Raw genomic sequence first — 19470 nt, 5'->3', positions numbered from 1 at the left:
ATATGTGTATAGTCGCAACTCATCTGGTAATAAACGTAGGTAGGTTCTTCAAAATATGGTATTAGTTTCAGGTTTACCAAGAAAATTGCAGCGCCATGTATATCATAATTGAACTACAAATTATGAGGGGGTTTAGAGATCTCAAGGAAATGGATGGCGTCCTTGTGATACCTTTCTCATTAATTTCACAGTGTTTATCTTTTGAATCTGACTGTTTTCAGTTTTTTTTTTTTTTTCTATCTGTCGTAGTTTTAACTGAGGGAACCTATCTAGTTTATAATAAAGTGTACTTATTCCGCTAGTTTATAATAAGTTAAAATCGTTAAAATGTTATGTTTAATTGTGATATTATTTTGAAATGTTTAATTAAACTTATTTACTGCAACCGGTAGGAGTTGAATATCTGTAAATGAAACGCTGCACAAATAGTGAACTTACAAATGAGAGATCAGGTTGGCTGTTGACTTGTCTTGTCATATTTATGTATATAAATTCAATATTTTGCCCTTTAATCGTAGGAAAGTGACAATCTGTTGTTGTTGGGTTTCTTCAAAATGGATCCGTTCCAGTACTGTCCTCCTTCTTCTTCTCTCTCTCTCTCCCCCGCCCCATACGCAGGTAGCAACGCATTTTGACATTTTTTGTTTAGCATAATTAGCTGAATGTCGTGGGTGAATCGGATAGTGCACGTCGGGTTTCAGAAGTGAGGGAATTAGTTACTCTTTCATTTCTCTAATTTAATGCACCACCAGATACCAGGCGGATTGATTTACTGCTAGTTCCAAGAACTTCCCGACACTCGATTTATGCATAATTGTACCAGTGTATCTCGCTTTGTTCATTGTCATTACGATTTGAAAAAGGAACTAACAGCAATCTGAGAAACTGCGAGTTTGTAATATATAAACTGAAGTTGCATGTGCTTTATTAATGAAAATGCGATGTTAAATTTTTCTTTACTTAGAATAAATTATAATTTGTCGAACTTTATTCTCAAGCAGTTCTCCATTTATTTTCCCCATCTTTTTCCACTTTTTATACCTACTGTCTTGCCTATGTATGTCATAAATTTGGCAAGTGCGGCATTAATAGAAACCTAATATGTACACAGTGAACTGTTGTTCTCGTTTCTATTTATGATTATATAAAAATAAACGGTGGTTTCTAAATAAATTTCTAAGTTAATGTTTGTTTTTCTTTATGCATAAAATGTTTTTTATGCTTTGTTTTATGAAGAAAATGAGGCTGTCAAATCCTGCTTTGACCATAAAAAGTGATGAAATAACTTTTCTTTCTTTTTTTTTTTTTTTTTCAACTCTCACAAATGTAAGGTCTGTATGCATATATCACGTAAAAATAATCTTCAGTATAATATATATTTCTCAAATGGAAGAAGTAGTCTCTCTCTTCCTATCTGTGTCCATAAATTATTATTTTTTTCCCAATCTGTAATTTGACCATCTTGCTACCAAATGCATACATTTAAAGGCAAATATAATGCACTGCTGGGGGATTTTCTTTATTGCGATGTTTGTCGTGTTAATCTTCTTTGATAATAAAATAACCGAATTGCTGATCGATTGCTCGATCCACTCACATCTTCAAGTTCTTGGATGTTAGCCAGATTTTCATGTTTATGGCGCGCTACAATATTGTATTTAAAAAAAAAAAAAAAAAAAAAAAAACGGTGGCTGACACTTAAGAAGTTCTTTGTGAATTTAATGCTTAGTTAAAGGGTTTTTGATGAAAACAAGCAACGCGTGCTTTTCACTCACTTGTACGAATGCTGCCAATTTGTTTGTTTTCCAAAGAGAGAGAGAGTGTGTGTGTGGGGGGGGGGGGGGCAGTTAATATGCTTTATGATATGCTGTCTTAGTAATAGTATATGAATCGTTTTAATTTCAGCTAATGTTTACTAGCGTTATCGGATCCTTAATAGGGAACAAAAACTGATAGTATGTTAGCTATAAAAATGTTACATTCGAGTCAAATTCTGCTCTGAAGAAGATAAAACGGTAAGCTAGCCTAAACGGCCCATTTTTCGTTGAGATTAAATGAACTTTTACTCATATTTCTCCACTACTAAGCGATATATCAAATTTATATCCATGAGCTGCATTATGGATGGCTTTGGCGAATACAAACTTCGATAAACACGAAATCGGAGAGTTGATGGCATTGACGGTTGATAAGATTGGTTGTTACTCTTAAATCGGTCTTGTTGACGTTTAACTATGACATTTTAATTGCTAATTTGCAAATATGAAACGTGACTGTAACAGACAATAATGTTTCCTGTTTCTGTGGCGAATATAAAAACTAACAGATGGCAGTCTGTTTATCTTTCTCCTTACATTTATCACACGTTGATTGATACAGTGGTACGAGCATAGTTATACGTGTATCGGTGTATCAGTTTCTACTCTACATTCAGTGACTGAGAGTAGAAAGTGATATAGCATTGTACGCTCGTTGCTGTTATCAGAGACTGGGATTCCTGAAAATGTTCCTCACTTCCTGGAACACTTTCAGTGTTTTTTTTTAACTGAAGTCCAGTTGATAGCTTAGTTAAAAGCCGGAGTTCCCAAGTTTTTAATTTCAGAAACAGAAATTGGTCGCAGTTTCATCACGACCTGAATTGCTTTGATGTTAATTTAAAATGGGAATAATCAGAAGTGCTGCTTTCATGATACTTTCCTACAATGCTTAGCTTGCTTTTATTTGTTGTCAGCAAATTTAAATTTAAATCTTCGGATGTCTTGATTTTCATCAAATAATTCTACTTCCATTTTCTTTGATACAGTTCTCACGAAATGGATTTCATTTTTTTTTTCTCTTTCGATAGAGTTTTTTATTTTATGTATTTACATTTTATTTATTTATTTTATTTTTTATTATATCAATCCTATTCAGGAAAAGTTCCAACTCACATTAGCAACTTGTGCAAAGGGTTTTATAATCTGGTTCCCTTGTATTAAAGATCAAATAAAACACTTCAGACTCTCACTGAACCATAAAAATCGTCTTCCATCTAAAGACATTTACGAACATTCTCTTCGAAGTGGGAGTTGAACTTAAAGTCTCTTGATTGAGTATTTTGAAGCGTTAATTACAGTCAGTTTATTAGGTTTCCTTACATAAAAAAGAAGAAACTTTCTTTATCTCTCAAATACTCGCACCTCTCATGATATGTTACGATCGTATCCAACATCTTGCTGTGAATAACTCCTCCGCCTCATCTGGATTTTGATTCGATGAATGGTCAGACTAGTGATGTTTTAAAATCACCCGCATGCGCCTGAAACCGTTCCTGAACGATCTGTGCCTTTTGACATAAAAAAAAAAAAAGATGGATTTACCGTGAAAGTAAAAGGGATGCACCTGGTTGGCAACAACATTCAGGTATGCTGTGACATTTAGACGTCACCCCATCTGTATGAGAAGACTCATCATGTGCCATAAAAAAAAAAAAGCACCCTTCTTATATCTCCAGCAGCTTGCAGGAATGCTTGGCACTATAGGTCCATTGATTCATTCCACCGCCATATCATAGTCCCATTGCTAGCACAAAATTAAAAGAACTAGATTCGACTTATTAAGAATCTAGTATCGATCCTTTTTCCATTCTGGTATGCATTGTTAGGTTTCATTACATCGCCTGCTCACTATATCTGACAGTGGTGGGACTGTTTTAGGTGATCTTTTATTATATCACGATCAAGTTGGATGCTTTACGTATTTTGATACTACTTTGCGGGCGATAGCTGCTCTTTTACGTGATTTGACCAAATTTGTTTTTCTTGAAGACAGATTTTTGTAACGCTTGTCTTTCACATGAATAAATTTGCCTGCTCTTTGACTGTTGTTGGCCGGAAATGTTCTAATATTGAAACATTCCGAGTTTTTTCTCTCTCTAGTCTGTCGTGAACGCCTAGCAGAGCATCAGTTTCTTGGTAGTGCATCAGCATAACCGCCTCCCTGCATAATAGAACTGGAACGAACATATGGCACCGTCTCTGATGAAACAGCGTATTCCATGATTGATGTAGCTAATAAACTGGACTGTTAGTATGTCAATGTATGCTGTTATTTACATGAGGATTAACCCAACCCATTTGGCCATCAGCACACACCAGCAGCTTGTGACTAACAGTTTATCATTTGATCACAATTGTATTTGAAAGTTTTAAAGCTGTACCTGAAAGCGTTGTTAGACATGGAAACCATTTTTGACGGTCTTGTCTCTGACCTTTGATTATTGCTGCTGAGCCGCTTGCTAATTTTGACAGTTTGATATTTACTCAAATATATTAATAAAACTTAAAGGTATAAGAAAGTCACATGCAATTGGCTATATTCTCCAATAATCGAAAGCCTATAGCTTTCGATTATTGGAAAATACATACAAAAGTTATTGCTTACAGCTAAGATTTAAGCACTGTCGATCAATTCGATTTTATCATTGTTATCCTGCAAAGAATGCTAGAAAGCTTTGTGGACAATGTTAGTGTAGCGAAGCACCTCTTCTTTAATTCGGTTGTGTTTTACTTTTTGACTTTCGGTGAATATATGTTGTCTTTTGCACTGAATGTGTTAGCTTGTTTGTTTTGCTGTTCATCAGCTTGAATGAATTGCATTGAATGAAACTCAAATACAAGTAGACAATGGATGCAAAGCAGCTATTTGTTTAAATAGATGATATTTCTCATAATTAAAAAAAAAAAACATAAAATTCTGAAATATAATTTCTGACGCTTTTGTGTTGAATGCTTTAGCCTTTGCCCTCTCTATTTGGTGATTCATTTCTTAATGACATTAAAAAAAAAAAATACTTTGCCATGATAAGGTCTGTTTTGTTCAATTAAGTTACCATTTTATTTCATGTGTTTATTTAAAAATAATGCTAGATGTAGTCAGTCGTTCGAAATCTCCCGAATTAAAAGCTTGTTTATTCCAGAAGGAATAGTATCTTTGATGAGTAAATGCAAATTCAGTATTCATTTGAGTTTCGCTATTTCAAACACCAAACCCCGATTGTGATATTTTCCCTACTGTATCTGTATTTATCCACTCACATCAGAAACACAAAAAAAGTATAATTCCCCTCCCTCCCTCAAACGAGATTCAATTAATTGGTGCCTCAGGTCAGAATTCCAAGATTATTTTGTTAGAAACTCATGCGTTTTCCCTTCTTCAAAACAGATAGCAACACATGGTTAACTGTTGCAACATACCGAGAACTTTTTTGTACTCGCAGGCAACTAACTTTGTTAGTTGCCTGCGATGATCATTCTAATCAAACCAACCAGGCAATATTATTTCTTTCTGGACAAGCTGAAAGAAAAAAATGTGTCTGAATGAATTGAGCTTGTGTTATATATATATATATATATATATATATATATATGTGTGTGTGTGTGTGTGTGCGTGCGTGCGCATTTCGTGAATGCGTTTCAGAAAAGCGTATGGCGAGGATCCCATTAGAATTGATGTAAAGGATGAGGCGTGTGAGAACTTAATAAATGCATGCTTAAAGAAACAGTACCGGTTCATTGCAGTTTCAGATCATTTACATCCATATAATAGTAAAAACTTTAAGAGCGTTTCAAAGATATTTCAATGTTTTATGAAATAATTTTGATATCAATAAGCTAATGATCTTTCTAAACGCATGATTAATATTTTATTGATATACTGCCTTTCATAAAGTCGAAATATGGCAAACATTCCAACTTAGCTTAATTTCTCTCTCTCTCTCTTTATATATATATATATATATGTGTGTGTATATGTGTATGTGTATATATATATATATATATATATATAATGCGATTATTTATTTTATTCACTGAATTAGCTTTTTGTCTAATATACATATATTTAAGCATTACTTCTATATATGTTTTTAGTTGTAAGAAAGGTGCACCATCCAAACGTTAGACCATAACTCAGGTTAACCTCTATCTCCTTACTTAAGATTTCTCTGGAACATTATTCATTTTCATTTGCACTATATAAAATTAAATTGTGTAGCGAACTGGTGGATGGATAAGTGCGGGGAGAGAATCTCGACGTACTAGCGTACCAGAGATATCCCTCGTACGACTGAAAATCGTGGTGACGATGCAGTTAGTGGAGGGAGTTGTAGCAAACATGACATTTTAAAACTTCACAGAACATCTAATTCACAGCGATAGTTCTTTAGCTACGTGTGGTCGTGTTTAAGGACATTCAGTACAAATATCAAGAATATGACATCAGAGCTTGTTGGTACTATCTGCTGCGTTAACATTGGATGCTACAAAACCCATACCACATCACTGCTCACCGGGTTTGCAAGCGGTTAACTAGAAAAGAAAAGCCTTTTGATGGAATGAACACCTGGAGATTGTAATTGTTGCGAACGAAAGAGGACGAAGGTCAGTTTGGTAGGTTTAAACCGGACTGGGAATTGATGTTCATTTTCAGCAGCACTTATTTATACGGGCATAAAGCAATGATGGTAGCAAGTTGACAAAACATAGGCCATAAAATACCTATTAAAAAAATGTAGAAACAGAGCGACTATGAGAAAGTGACTAGAAGAATAAGCCTGCGAAAGAAAAATCATCCGTTTAATTGGATTTCCATTTTATGGATAGCATTAAATAGTTTTTGAGAGGTTTTTGGTGCACCATCCCAAATGTGGGAATAATATTCTAATGTTTCGTTTATTTATATTTTTGTTAGCAGCTGTACAGGTGAGGTAGAAGTAGCTTCAGCGAGGGGAAAAAAAATAAACATGGAGATATTAAAAGGCGACCATGAATGTGATGTATTTTTTGCCTGGAAAGGCATGCCGTGTAAGTCAATCCAAGAAGAGAAATCTGATCGTTCCTGAAGATCTGAATATATCACTAGCAAGGGAAAGTGAAGGGAGACCTTTCTTGCGAGAAATAAAGAGCATTTGAAGTTAAAATTTTCCTCACCCCAATGGAGAATTGTAAGAAGACCACTTTGTGAGGTATTAGTCATGAAAGATGCTGAATCATGGATTTAGTGAAGCAGGTATATAGTTAATCGCGAATTTAGGAAAGTTAATTGAACCTGTATAAAGCTTTGGAAAAAAATGATACTGCAATTAATAATTCGTATGTGCGCATTTCAAATGAAGTGTGCAATAACACACAATCGCCTGAAAATGTAAAGGAGAGTGGCTTTATATCCTGATATATAGGATTTTTTTTTTTTTTTAATCAGCTGCATTATTTTAGCATTTTCTTGCATTCGTTTTCATACAGAGATGGAAAAAAATCTCTCTGGGGAAAAAATACTTCCGTCTCTGTTCAAACTCCGTATTTTTCCCCTGCTAAAATAAGTTATAATTATACGTTATCCGATTTTCTCATGACGTAATGAAATATTCTATTCTGCATGCTAGACCGTTACAACTTTGATGGTAACGAGAGTATTCATTCCAGTAATGGCAGCGCATTGCTATTTTCGGGTCATTTATCTGCGACAGTTTCCATTGTGAACCATGTATTGCACCTCTTCATTGCTTTTCTTTACTACCCAGGGTAACTCTAGGTAACTGCTTCCTCTATGAAAGCTGATGAATTTCAACAGGATTCGTTGCTTCTGCAAGTGCACGAAGATTGTAGAACCGTTGCCATTCATTAAGACAGTACATCAGTATCACACTTACCATCACCTCCAGAGCCTCTTTAAGTACTTCTGCATAGCTCAACGGCGAATAGGGTTTGGCTTCTCAGTGAAGGGAAGTAAGTTTTCCTTTCACGGTATTACCATCCTGTTTTATGAGCCTCCTTTTGGTATTTGTTATGATCGAAATAGCGGAGAGGAACTTTTTTAATGCTTTGCACTTGTAAAGTCGGGGTGAGAATTAAAAGAAAAAAGACGATGCTGATGATTCGAGTTTCCTGCAATTCGTTAATCTGTTGCTGTTCTGTGTACTTAGTGTCAAGGCTAAGTTTACAACTTTTGACGTTACTATTTTTTTAATCTCCTAGTCATGTTGAAGCCATGACTCTATTGAAGAATCGTTTTAAAGAAAAATTCGTTTTGATTCAATCTCACCGATAGTATTTCTAGTTCACTTCCTAGCTAAACTATTTCATTATTTGCACACAGGATCGTTATAATTTATTGTGAGAAATTTTGCGATTTAAAAACTTCAAGTTGCATTAAGGAGCAGAACCTTTTTTAAATCCAGGTACGTCATAGATTAGTCTGTTTGTTTATTTTTATTTTAATCATACTGTATGCAGTATATATTAAGTCACACTCCTACTCATCCAGTTAAAATAAAATGCTGAAGTTTCTCAGTATTATTTTCTATCTTTATGTTGTACGCTACGTCTCTTCCCTGGAATCTAGTAAACATAATTATACATTGCTTTACTGGGAGGAAAAACATTTTCACCACAGTTTTTATAATGTGGAATAACTTCAGGATGAAATTTAATTTAATCCAGTAGTTTCGAGGATGTTTAGATTAAATCTCGAAACTGCTGAAACGGTTTGTGTGGGATAAGCTTGTTAGTACATACGTGCTATTATTTTTTTAACCTTTTTGTTTATGATAATCCCGTACATGACGGATTGACCAACCTATACGTATTACGTATAGGTTGTAAAATTTCTCGCAGTAAATTATAACAATCCTTTGCGCAAATAATGAAATAGTTTAGCTAGGAAGTGAACTAGAAATACTATCAGTGAGGTTGAATCAAAACGAATTTTTCTTTATAAAGATTCTTCAACGGAGTCATGGCTTCGACATGACTAGGAGATTAAAAAAATAGTAACGTCAAAAGTTGTAAACTTAGCCTTGACACTAAGTGCACAGAGCAGCAACAGATTAACGAATTGCAGAAAACTAATCATCAGCATCGTCTTTTTTCTTTTAATTCTCATCCCCACTTTACGTTAGTAGATGAGCAATATACACTTTTTTTTCTCGTCCAGATACGATTTACTTTCTAGAAAGTGAAAATAATTGAACAGAAGAGATTTTTCATTTTCGCTAGTTTCCTCGGAAAACGACAATTTTATTATTTTATTTATTTTTGACGGGAACTTAGCAAAACGTGTATATATATATATATATATATATATATATATATATATATATATATATATATATATATATATATTGCAGGTAGTTATTTTCATATTGTGATGAAAACTATGATCTAATGCTTTGCCACATTATTGATTTCTTCCCAGTATTGCGTATCATACGGGATTATGAATATTTTCTGCTTTTAATTCTTTATATTTTTTAATAAAAATAAATTTCTTTTTACGATATATATTAAAGTGTTATTTTCCCGTTGGTTCGAAAAACCGAGTTATTTATACAAATCTTCCTGAGGACATGAGTAGTTTTTTTTTTTTTTTAAAGCTGTTGTAGACGTAATTAGCAATGAGTGTTTTTCCCCGGAAACTGGTTTTCATCTCGCAGAACTGAAAAACTAATAGTGTCACGCAATCGTCTTCAAGATCTCAGATTTCTCTAATCCTAGCTTATTGTTTGTCAAGTACTTAAATTTGGAATTGACAGAAAGTTGGTACGTGTGAATGAAATTACAATAACTTGGTCCATTATGCATGCTGAATATTTTATTACCCTCAGATACTATATGCAGCGTTGTTACCAAATCTTTCATTTTGCCCAATTAATAATGTTACTACCTAACCTCGAATGCTCTTATATATTCACACGGAATTTCCATTGGATGATTAGCAAGCTAAAAAAAAGAAAAAAGTCATAACCATTATACTTTCGTTACTTCCAGCTCTTGCGTTTTTCCTTATACCCATCTAGAAATACTAACAGACGCATTCGTTAGAAAGCAAAATGGTATTACTGTAACTACTGTGAAATAGATAGCCCAGTAGCTAATATTATCTGTCTATTAAAATATGCACGATATATGAACTTTTAGCTAGTATTTATTTAAGGAAATTGCATCCTTTTTCAGAATTCCAAAAGTTTTGCAGCTTGAATTAAGTTATTTCAACGGAAATAGAATTGATGCATGTTTTTTTAATGTTGAGTGTTAATGTTACTGCGATAGTTTTCTAGAGAGCCAGTGTAATCAATCTCGAGCAGATTGATTTAAGATATGAAAAATGTTCGAGTAACACATAGTACGTATGTTGTGTAATAAATTATTTCATCAATAGTGATTGATCATATAATTTATTACTCGGTTCTTAGATTGATAAACTATTTCTCGCACTGTAACTATTCATGAAACACAACTAATTCTAAATTACACTGTTTAATGCTTTGAATTATGAGTAGCTGAGGGATCAAATCCATGAAACGCCAGACGCATAATTACATTTCTGAGAGGAATTTCGCCTTGAGAGTTGGAAGTGCCAGCTCTTCAATCGATATCCAAGTATCAGGGGAACAGTTGATTCCCACCATTAGAGATTAGTACTGGGGGCGGGTAAATGAGCTTCCTTACCGTTCATCAGGCTTCGATAAATTGTCCCTCTCAACGTGAAACTGGTGGAGCGGAAGTGTAGCAAACAAACAGTATCTGAAATAGGAAGGTGTCTCTTCTGTTACTGAAGATCCGATCATGTCATCGCTCCCCCCCCCCCAATCCCAACCCCTTTGTTATTTCATCACTTCTGGATAATCTTGGTAATATTTTCTGTACTGCGATGCAGAGTAAATCTGGTCGAAACTAATTCTCTTTATTTAAAATCCACTTGACAATTCGTTTGCCTGAGGTTATAAATTTTCTTTATAATAGTGGTTGCCTTTATGTGGAAATATGTTTTATTCCTTCATACCGTTCGTTTAGTCTGATTTATTTGACTTTTGAATACCGTACTATCTTATTATTTTCCTTCCTTGCAGTGATGTTGAACCTGTTACGGATGAAATTCAAGAAATTAAGACTGTTGATAAGTGGAGGGTTGAGAAGAAAAATTTGTCAACATTAAATTTAACTCTTTAGGAAAACATGCGACAGATTATTGCAAAAGAGAGAAGGAATAAACGAAGAGAAAGATAACTTGTTTATGTATTTGGAGAACTATGAAGGGTGGTGGTGATCACTGCAGTTATCTTAGCAGATTTGAAAGAAAATGAAGGAATTATTGTTTCATTTTCTGATGTATAGTGTTTATAGAAATATCTATAGAAAAGGCATTCTGCAGAAGTTGAACCTCAATGGGAAAAAGAGTGTACTGAATCGAAAGAGAAACTGGTTATTAATCAACCTTCTGACTTTTCTGCACAGAATCAAGACGTTTTGTGGAGCCTTAGTAAGAGAGAATAGCAATTGGAGAATAGTAATGTGGTTGGACGAATTTATAATTTGTTTAGAATGAGTAGCTGTTCGTGAAATAAAGTAACTCCCGTAGAGAGTTAGAAATCGGCCTTTCTTGGATGCTGAGGAGGCAATACCCGTTTATGCCACAGACGACTGGAGATATAAGTTCTAATAAGAGAAATCATATCTTTCATAGGGATGGAAGTCGACGACTGTTCCTGCAGTCTTATATCTACTCTATACTATAAAATGATAAGCTGAAATTGGAAACGGATGTGACGTCAGCTTTGAAATGTATGTAGGCTTTTAAACAATGAAAAACCTACATCCTACAAATCAAACAATGAAAATAACAGTACGTGTCAGTATTGATTACTGAAATTAGCATAACCTGCTTACCAGCTCGGAACTCGGGGGGGGGGAGAAACCCCCTTTCGGGTCATCAGAATTCAAGAAGAACCAGCCTACCAGTCAGGCACTCGGGGGTTTGGGCGCCGTAGGCGTCAGGGGGGGGAATCCCCCTAGTATATATATATATATCTTCAGAATATAACACGTGTTTTGTTGCAATTAAGTATGGGAACTAACTGGCTAGCTACCCATGATATGCTATAATCGCTTCGATCACAATTTCAACCAAACAAAATCAAAGGCTATTTTCAGAAACATTGCTGTAAAATACTGACGCTTAAGACATCTTTGTGATGATAAGACAAAGACGAACCTTGTCCCCTTGCAAGGGACATCGTAGTACTGCCTTCACTTATATAATTTGACTCCTATAAAGGTACACTAATGTGCGACAAATGAAAGTGAAATTGCTTGTATATCGAACCAGTGACACTATTATAAAAGTGACGTCATATTGGGCAAGGAGAACCATGATATGAGCCATACGTTATGCGTTTAATAACCAGGAATTACCGATGAAGCTATAAGATGTAGATATCTTTCGCAACAAACTGTTATTTATCCAATTTCTGCGGATGATGAGGCGGGGGGGATGGATTGGAAGTCTGGTACAAAAAGCTTTTTTTTTTTTTTACGACTTCTCCGAAATCCTTGTTCAATGCTTTTCTGTTTATTTTATTATACAAGTTTATTGTAAAAATACTTACATGTTTGCTTTCATGATCTTATATTATATTTTGGTATTCAGGTACGATAAAACGGAGCAAAAAATGTGTTAGAATGTTTCCATTTTCAGCTCACCTGGTTTCCTTAAAAAATTCAAATTTAAATTCGACTGAGCTTAATTAAAGGACATTTATCCCTACAGGTCATATTTTCTTATTAAAAGGATTCCGGTAGTTCCACATTTTTACATTAAACACGTACTACTTGAAATTCATAGAGAATTTCACTCAGCATTATATTTTCTCCCTTGTAAAAGTTTTACGGTCAGTGTTGAATCTCGGTAACGAAGTTTCATCCAGTGCGAAAGTATATTGGAACAGTTAAACAGTAATGCTGTTTGACCATTCATTATGTTAAAATCATAATAAATCCTAGATAGGCATTGTTGTATTTAATTCACATCATGCTGGTATCTGAGTTGATCTGCGTTAAGTGAATTCTTCCTTGTGCTCAATATATTACTCTTGACCAACTGGAACAGTAAATATCGTGTTTTACTACTGATTTATTTATTGCCTAAATATGTTGTTATAAATTTCCTATCCACGTACTTCTGCTGCGATGTAGGAAAAACGTTTCATTGCCAGTCTGTTTCCTAAATGTTCAATAGTAGTAGAATGGTGTGGTCTCGTATCTCCGCCCTCTTCGTGCACGTGTTTTTGGTGCCCCTCCTTCACATGCACACGGCAGCGTTCCACACCGTGGCGCATCGAGCGCCTCTCCGTGCACTCTTCCATTGGAAACCGCTGAGCTTGGGGGATGCGAGCAACGTTGGAAAACCTGATACGAGTGAAGGGTACAGTTGTGGATCGAATCATGATTGTGAGAAGGGTCGCCAACATCGTGAGAAAATGCTTACGCTTCCGAAGAAAGTGCCGAATTTCCTACCGCGAAAAATAACTGAACGTGATTAAAAGCGAGGTATGTTTGATTAGGAGCAATTCTTTAGACTGTTAATATCTGCCACTTGTTTTGATGCTCAAGATGCAAAGTGTATGTTTCTTTTGACGTTAACGTCGTGCTCGGTTACCGGGTCTTCTCTTACGATGCTTTTTCATTTGCCTGAATGTGCAATACGTAAAAGTTGACTACATTCTTTGCAGAGAAAAGAAAACGTGTTTGCAAAATAACAGATAACTACTGTAATAGATCATCTTAAAATGTGTAAATCTTAGATTTTACTAGAACAAATTTTTATTCCATCTTTTCGAAAAACGTGAAAAAGATTGATAATCTGGATAACTTTATTTTGAAACAAGAATATAAGTGAAGACTCATTGTATAAGTACATTTTCTCATTTTAGTATGAGATATTGCAAATGCTGATCCATGGCACACGTAAACTCTGTTTCATTAGTACCTTGTATTTGACGATACTGTGGCTGAATGACAGATGTACATATCTTATACGAGGATGTATGCTTCGCATGTGTGGTTTTAGGAGACGGCAGATCAGGTGAAATATTGCATTCTTATCTCTCTGGAGAACGGTGACCGAGCGGCTATCCCTGAAGGATTAGCAGATAGAGGTATGGATTGTACGTGATGTAGCCTAGTCCATACATTTCGTGATATCTGATTGGAAGGTAAATGTTTGGATTACAGTTTGACGGCAACAGATGGTGTGGGTGCGTGATTTCTTTTTATCGTGGGTTTACAAGTGAGAGTTGTGTATCACGGCTAACTGATGTGTCCCATGTCCCGTGGTAGATCCTCAAAAGATGGCCAACAATGGGCTTGATTTACGTCGCTATGGAATGGAAAACTTGCAGAACCTGTTGAAAACACACGGCTCTCAGTGCCTTCACCATTTCTTACAGGTAACTTTTTTTTTTTCTTCTTATTTCTTTTATATATATATATATATATATGGGTGTGTGTGTGTTAAAGATGCCAAGCTATTTTAAACCTGATTTTACTCCATTTCCCAAGTAAGTAAACAGACAAATAAGTCAAGTTTGCGCCTGCATGTATTACAAGTCTAGGTGACCCGTAAAGTAGTATACAAGTCTAGGTAACTCGTGGTAAAAATGGAATAAGCTCTGATCACTATTCTTAATATTTACCCTTAATGCAAAGCCTATCTCCTTGAGGAGATGTATGATGCTATGCATTAAAGGCAAGGGGCCACTACCCAGACCGGTTTCGACCTTTATTGAGGTCTCATCAGTGGGAGCCAGGCTTAGAAATACCAAGGTTAAGTAATACAGAGCTTATAAGTATTTTACCAAAACAAGTTACCATAAGGTGCTTTGACCTTATTAAATAAAAATCTCAGGATGAGAGATCCAAGGTAAAAAAAAAATTTTTTTCTCTCTCTCTCTCTCTCTCTCTCTCTCTCTCTCTCTCTCTATATATATATATATATATATATATATATATATATATATATATATACACACACACACAGGGTGTTCGGGATAAATTTGACATATTTATAATTAATTATATTTTTCCGTAAGTTACATGTATTAACACACACTTCTCTTCATTTAAAAGTTTGGACCCTTCTTCATTCATATACAAGATGTCAGAAAGGATGGATAGCTGGAACCCACCTGAATCATGGAAGAGAATAACTTGTATCATGATGATTCGTGCCCGCCATCAAAATAAGGATATTACGACTGCTGCTCAATGCTCCCTGAATACAGTAAAAACAATCAGGCATGAACTAGAGACTTGCAATGGTGACTACGAGGATGTAGCAAGAAGAAAGATCCCTAGCAGACGATCTGATTGCGTTCGTACAGCAGAATTCCTCGCAAATCTGCAGGAACAGGTGTTGAAGAACCCTGGCATTGGAATTCGGGCTTTGTTCGTGGAGTTGCTAACTGTAGTCAAGCCCTGGATAACAAGGGTAGCCAATGGTAGGCCGTATGTATGGCAGCAGGATTCGGCCCCTTGCCACACCTCTGGGAAAAGTCAAAAATGGTTGTCTGAAAATTTCTACGACTTCACCAGTCCAAATGTTTGGCCTCCAAACTCCCCAGACCTTAACCCCATGGATTATTTTGTATGGGGCGCAGTTGAAAAAGACACCAATCGCACTTCCAGTAATACAAAAGCCCAGTTAATGGATAAAATTAAAACAGTTTTTGCGGCCTTTCCCAGGGAGACTGTAGCATCAGCTTGTTCGAGGTTCCGAAGCAGAATTGAAGCTGTGATCGATGCTAATGGTGGTTATTTTGAGTAAATCTTGTTGATAGTATTGTAATTAACTCTGCCTGTAATGTTTTTTTGTCAATTCATTAAATTTAATAGATACAAAGAAGATTTTCTTTTTCCTTACGAAACTGTCAAATTTATCCCGAACACCCTGTATATATATATATATATACAGCCCGAACACCCTGTATATATATATATATATACAGGGTGTTCGGGATAAATTTGACAGTTTCGTAAGGAAAAAGAAAATCTTCTTTGTATCTATTAAATTTAATGAATTGACAAAAAAACATTACAGGCAGAGTTAATTACAATACTATCAACAAGATTTACTCAAAATAACCACCATTAGCATCGATCACAGCTTCAATTCTGCTTCGGAACCTCGAACAAGCTGATGCTACAGTCTCCCTGGGAAAGGCCGCAAAAACTGTTTTAATTTTATCCATTAACTGGGCTTTTGTATTACTGGAAGTGCGATTGGTGTCTTTTTCAACTGCGCCCCATACAAAATAATCCATGGGGTTAAGGTCTGGGGAGTTTGGAGGCCAAACATTTGGACTGGTGAAGTCGTAGAAATTTTCAGACAACCATTTTTGACTTTTCCCAGAGGTGTGGCAAGGGGCCGAATCCTGCTGCCATACATACGGCCTACCATTGGCTACCCTTGTTATCCAGGGCTTGACTACAGTTAGCAACTCCACGAACAAAGCCCGAATTCCAATGCCAGGGTTCTTCAACACCTGTTCCTGCAGATTTGCGAGGAATTCTGCTGTACGAACGCAATCAGATCGTCTGCTAGGGATCTTTCTTCTTGCTACATCCTCGTAGTCACCATTGCAAGTCTCTAGTTCATGCCTGATTGTTTTTACTGTATTCAGGGAGCATTGAGCAGCAGTCGTAATATCCTTATTTTGATGGCGGGCACGAATCATCATGATACAAGTTATTCTCTTCCATGATTCAGGTGGGTTCCAGCTATCCATCCTTTCTGACATCTTGTATATGAATGAAGAAGGGTCCAAACTTTTAAATGAAGAGAGTGTGTGTTAATACATGTAACTTACGGAAAAATATAATTAATTATAAATATGTCAAATTTATCCCGAACACCCTGTATATATTGTAGGATTAGATTTATTACAGGCCTCTCAAAAACCTTATATCTGAAATTATCCGCACTTTATAATGCAGAAAACCTTTTAAAAATGGTGTACTGTGTTTAATTTTCGGGTAGTACTTTTTGATACGTGAGATAATTAGGAGACTGTACGTTCATGTTTCATTAAAGTACGAGGCATTCAAGTCTTGTCTTTTGTTCCTATTCTCCCCCACCTCTTTTCTCCTTTTTGCAGAAAAATAACAATCACAGACTCAGTTTGGGATTCAAGAGCGGTGGAAGCTCTTCTTTAAGGATGTACATCTCACTGAAAAATTGGCTAAAATATATACCCCGATTTTTTTAAAAATTCAAAATAATTTAAACTAGCATGCTCACTAGTTAAAACCCACTAGTTGTCCATATTTACGGTGTAAATTGTACCGGAACATAGAACATTTGGAAGTAGTGGTGAGCATACTGTCACACAGATTTGGATGGTTCTCCTGTTCCGTTCTTGGTTAAAGAAATCTTTTCGTTCCATGGAAACATTCAGTGCCATTCTTCATATTTAGGGAAACGGCACGTATCATTGGCATAAAAAGGATTTTGTCAGGGGGGCGACTTTTTTTTAATGTTGAAAGAATTTAACTTTTTATTATTAAAACATTAGATTAACAATTACTGATATATTTGCTGATTGAAACAACTATTATATTAATCGGCATGTTTTGTATTATATCAACTGAAATTGTTGACATGAGATTTCCTTGATATTGAATAGAGGATTTTTGCCATATTAGTTTTCTGTCTGGTCTCTGATGAGAACCAACAGTTCGAATCAGCTATCAGGACAGTGAAACCTAATTAGTGCACTAATAAAAATGCGAATATATGGGCCTACCTCTGGACAGAGTTTGGCTTTCAAGTAGTGCAAGCCAGGGCAACTCAGATCGAAAGTCATATTCTCCATCAAGTTTTGTTTTATTTGGTTATAAAAAGATGATGAATCTTTCAATATCCTATTGACGATTTGAAATTATTTTAATTATTTCAAATATAGGAAAAAAAACAACTGATAGTTGTTAATCCATTGTATATATCATTTCTTTAAAGGGAAAAAAGAAAGATTTCATATAGAAACGCAGAACTAATACCAAAATGACGCCTCGTTTCGATCTAATTGAAATTTGTCACAAAGTATACGTCATGCTTTAAGGAAAGGAGAATAATTCCATTTCCATTGATTTTTCCTGTTGTAAAATCAGGAAAAATATGGAAATGGAACACACAAATCTAGAATAAATACGTTATTTGCTTATCACAATAAGATAAAGTAACCTGACGCCGCATAGCTTACAGGGTGTCTTGCAGTTTATTTAATAACAACATTCTGGGAATTAGTGTTCAATCATATTAATTATCTTGAATCCCTACATGATAATGATCGTAAAGACCTTGGTATGGGAATTAAAGGGGGTAAGGCGATCATTAGGAAGTATCAGGTTGAATTTTCAGGAAGGTTAACTTGGACATGAGAATTAAGAAGAAATAACATTTGGCAGTAACATTCTGTAACACTTAAAAAAACACGCAAATGACCTATTGCATAATTTTATGTTGAAGTACAGGGTGTCCACAAATGTTTACCCTGATTTCAACTGGCTATAATATTTTAACAATGAAACAAACTCAGAAAATTTTGTTGCAGGTAAAGGTATAGCATGTTTTAACAAAAATACCAACACAAGTTAGGGTAAGTATATTTGAGACGTTATGGTTAGGTTTTCATTCGATGATAAAGATAAATTATTTTCTCACTCAGTTATGCATCCCTGCTACGATTCCGTGTCTCTTACCAATATATACAGGAAGTTTTGATAGCAAAACTCAGTCCTTTCTTATTAAAAATAACAAATCCAGTGTGCTGCGATTTCGTTTTCAAGATAAACCTCGATCCAACGTTTGTTGGCATAAATATATCTTAAGTGTCGTCTTTTCGGTATCTAAGTTATTTCCTTTGTAATTTGATGCATACCAACAATATGTAGTGAACCAACAATTTCCGAATTGTTGGTTCACTCCACTCTATCACTAACTGAATGTTTCTTGCGGCCTACATTTTCCACAGATAAACCGTTCACCACAGTTTAACTCCAAATTCACATTTTTTAAACTATTGTCCTTATAACCACTCAAAAAATGTTCCAAAATTATTCAAATGAAATGAACAAATTTCATATTTTGTCTCAGTTGTTTTCCCATGTCAGATGATTGCCCGAATCCTTTGGAGAATATAGTGTTTGCTGTATTGGATCATGCAGACATTTCAATTCCGTTTAAGAGCATAGACAGAATTCCCGACTCTGTTGCTTTTAAACTAATATTTTATCTAGAACACTAGAACTAGTATTAACGTGTGGTAGGGTATTCGGATCACGCACGCGAAAGAGAAACAACAAAAATTATCAGACATACTTAAATACAATGTCAGGTAGCATCCAACGCTATTGCTGCCTAATGATCCCTTTATATTGTTTAGCCATTGCAGACTATTCAGATCACGTGTGAGGGAAATAGCTTCTGCCAAAATGCGATGTGTTTTTCATACTTTCTGCAGTAATGGAATGGTAAGTTGTTGACTAATGATCATTATCCCATAGAGCGCATAACTGTTTTGATCTCGCGGAAATATTTTTCATCAACACGCATTAATTCTGCTCATGCGTCAAAAAATAAATTATTTGAACAAGGTTTTGT

The 19470-nt window shown here is 35.3% G+C and overlaps 1 protein-coding gene across 9 annotated transcripts in view; it reads left to right on the top strand.

Annotated features, from left to right (window-relative positions):
- Positions 1–19470, top strand: part of LOC150092673 (liprin-alpha-1-like) — a 778236-nt gene that overhangs the window by 156818 nt on the left and 601948 nt on the right. Inside the window, exon 1 of one of the 9 annotated variants that reach the window (XM_090414525.1) lies at positions 14174–14260. The exons of the other annotated variants lie outside the window; for them this stretch is intronic. Coding sequence (XP_090270651.1) covers positions 14198–14260 — 63 coding nt within the window. The 5' untranslated portion in view covers positions 14174–14197. Of the gene's footprint in view, positions 1–14173; positions 14261–19470 lie in introns of those variants that run through there. 9 annotated transcript variants of the gene reach the window in all.

The sequence above is a fragment of the Typopeltis vanoorti genome, chromosome 25 (genome assembly GCF_054136105.1).
Source record: "Typopeltis vanoorti isolate ZY-2024b chromosome 25, IOZ_Tvanoo_1.0, whole genome shotgun sequence".
Taxonomy (NCBI): domain Eukaryota; kingdom Metazoa; phylum Arthropoda; class Arachnida; order Uropygi; family Thelyphonidae; genus Typopeltis; species Typopeltis vanoorti.
Note: the sequence above shows the minus strand (reverse complement) of the source record. Positions and strands in the feature narration are given on the sequence as shown.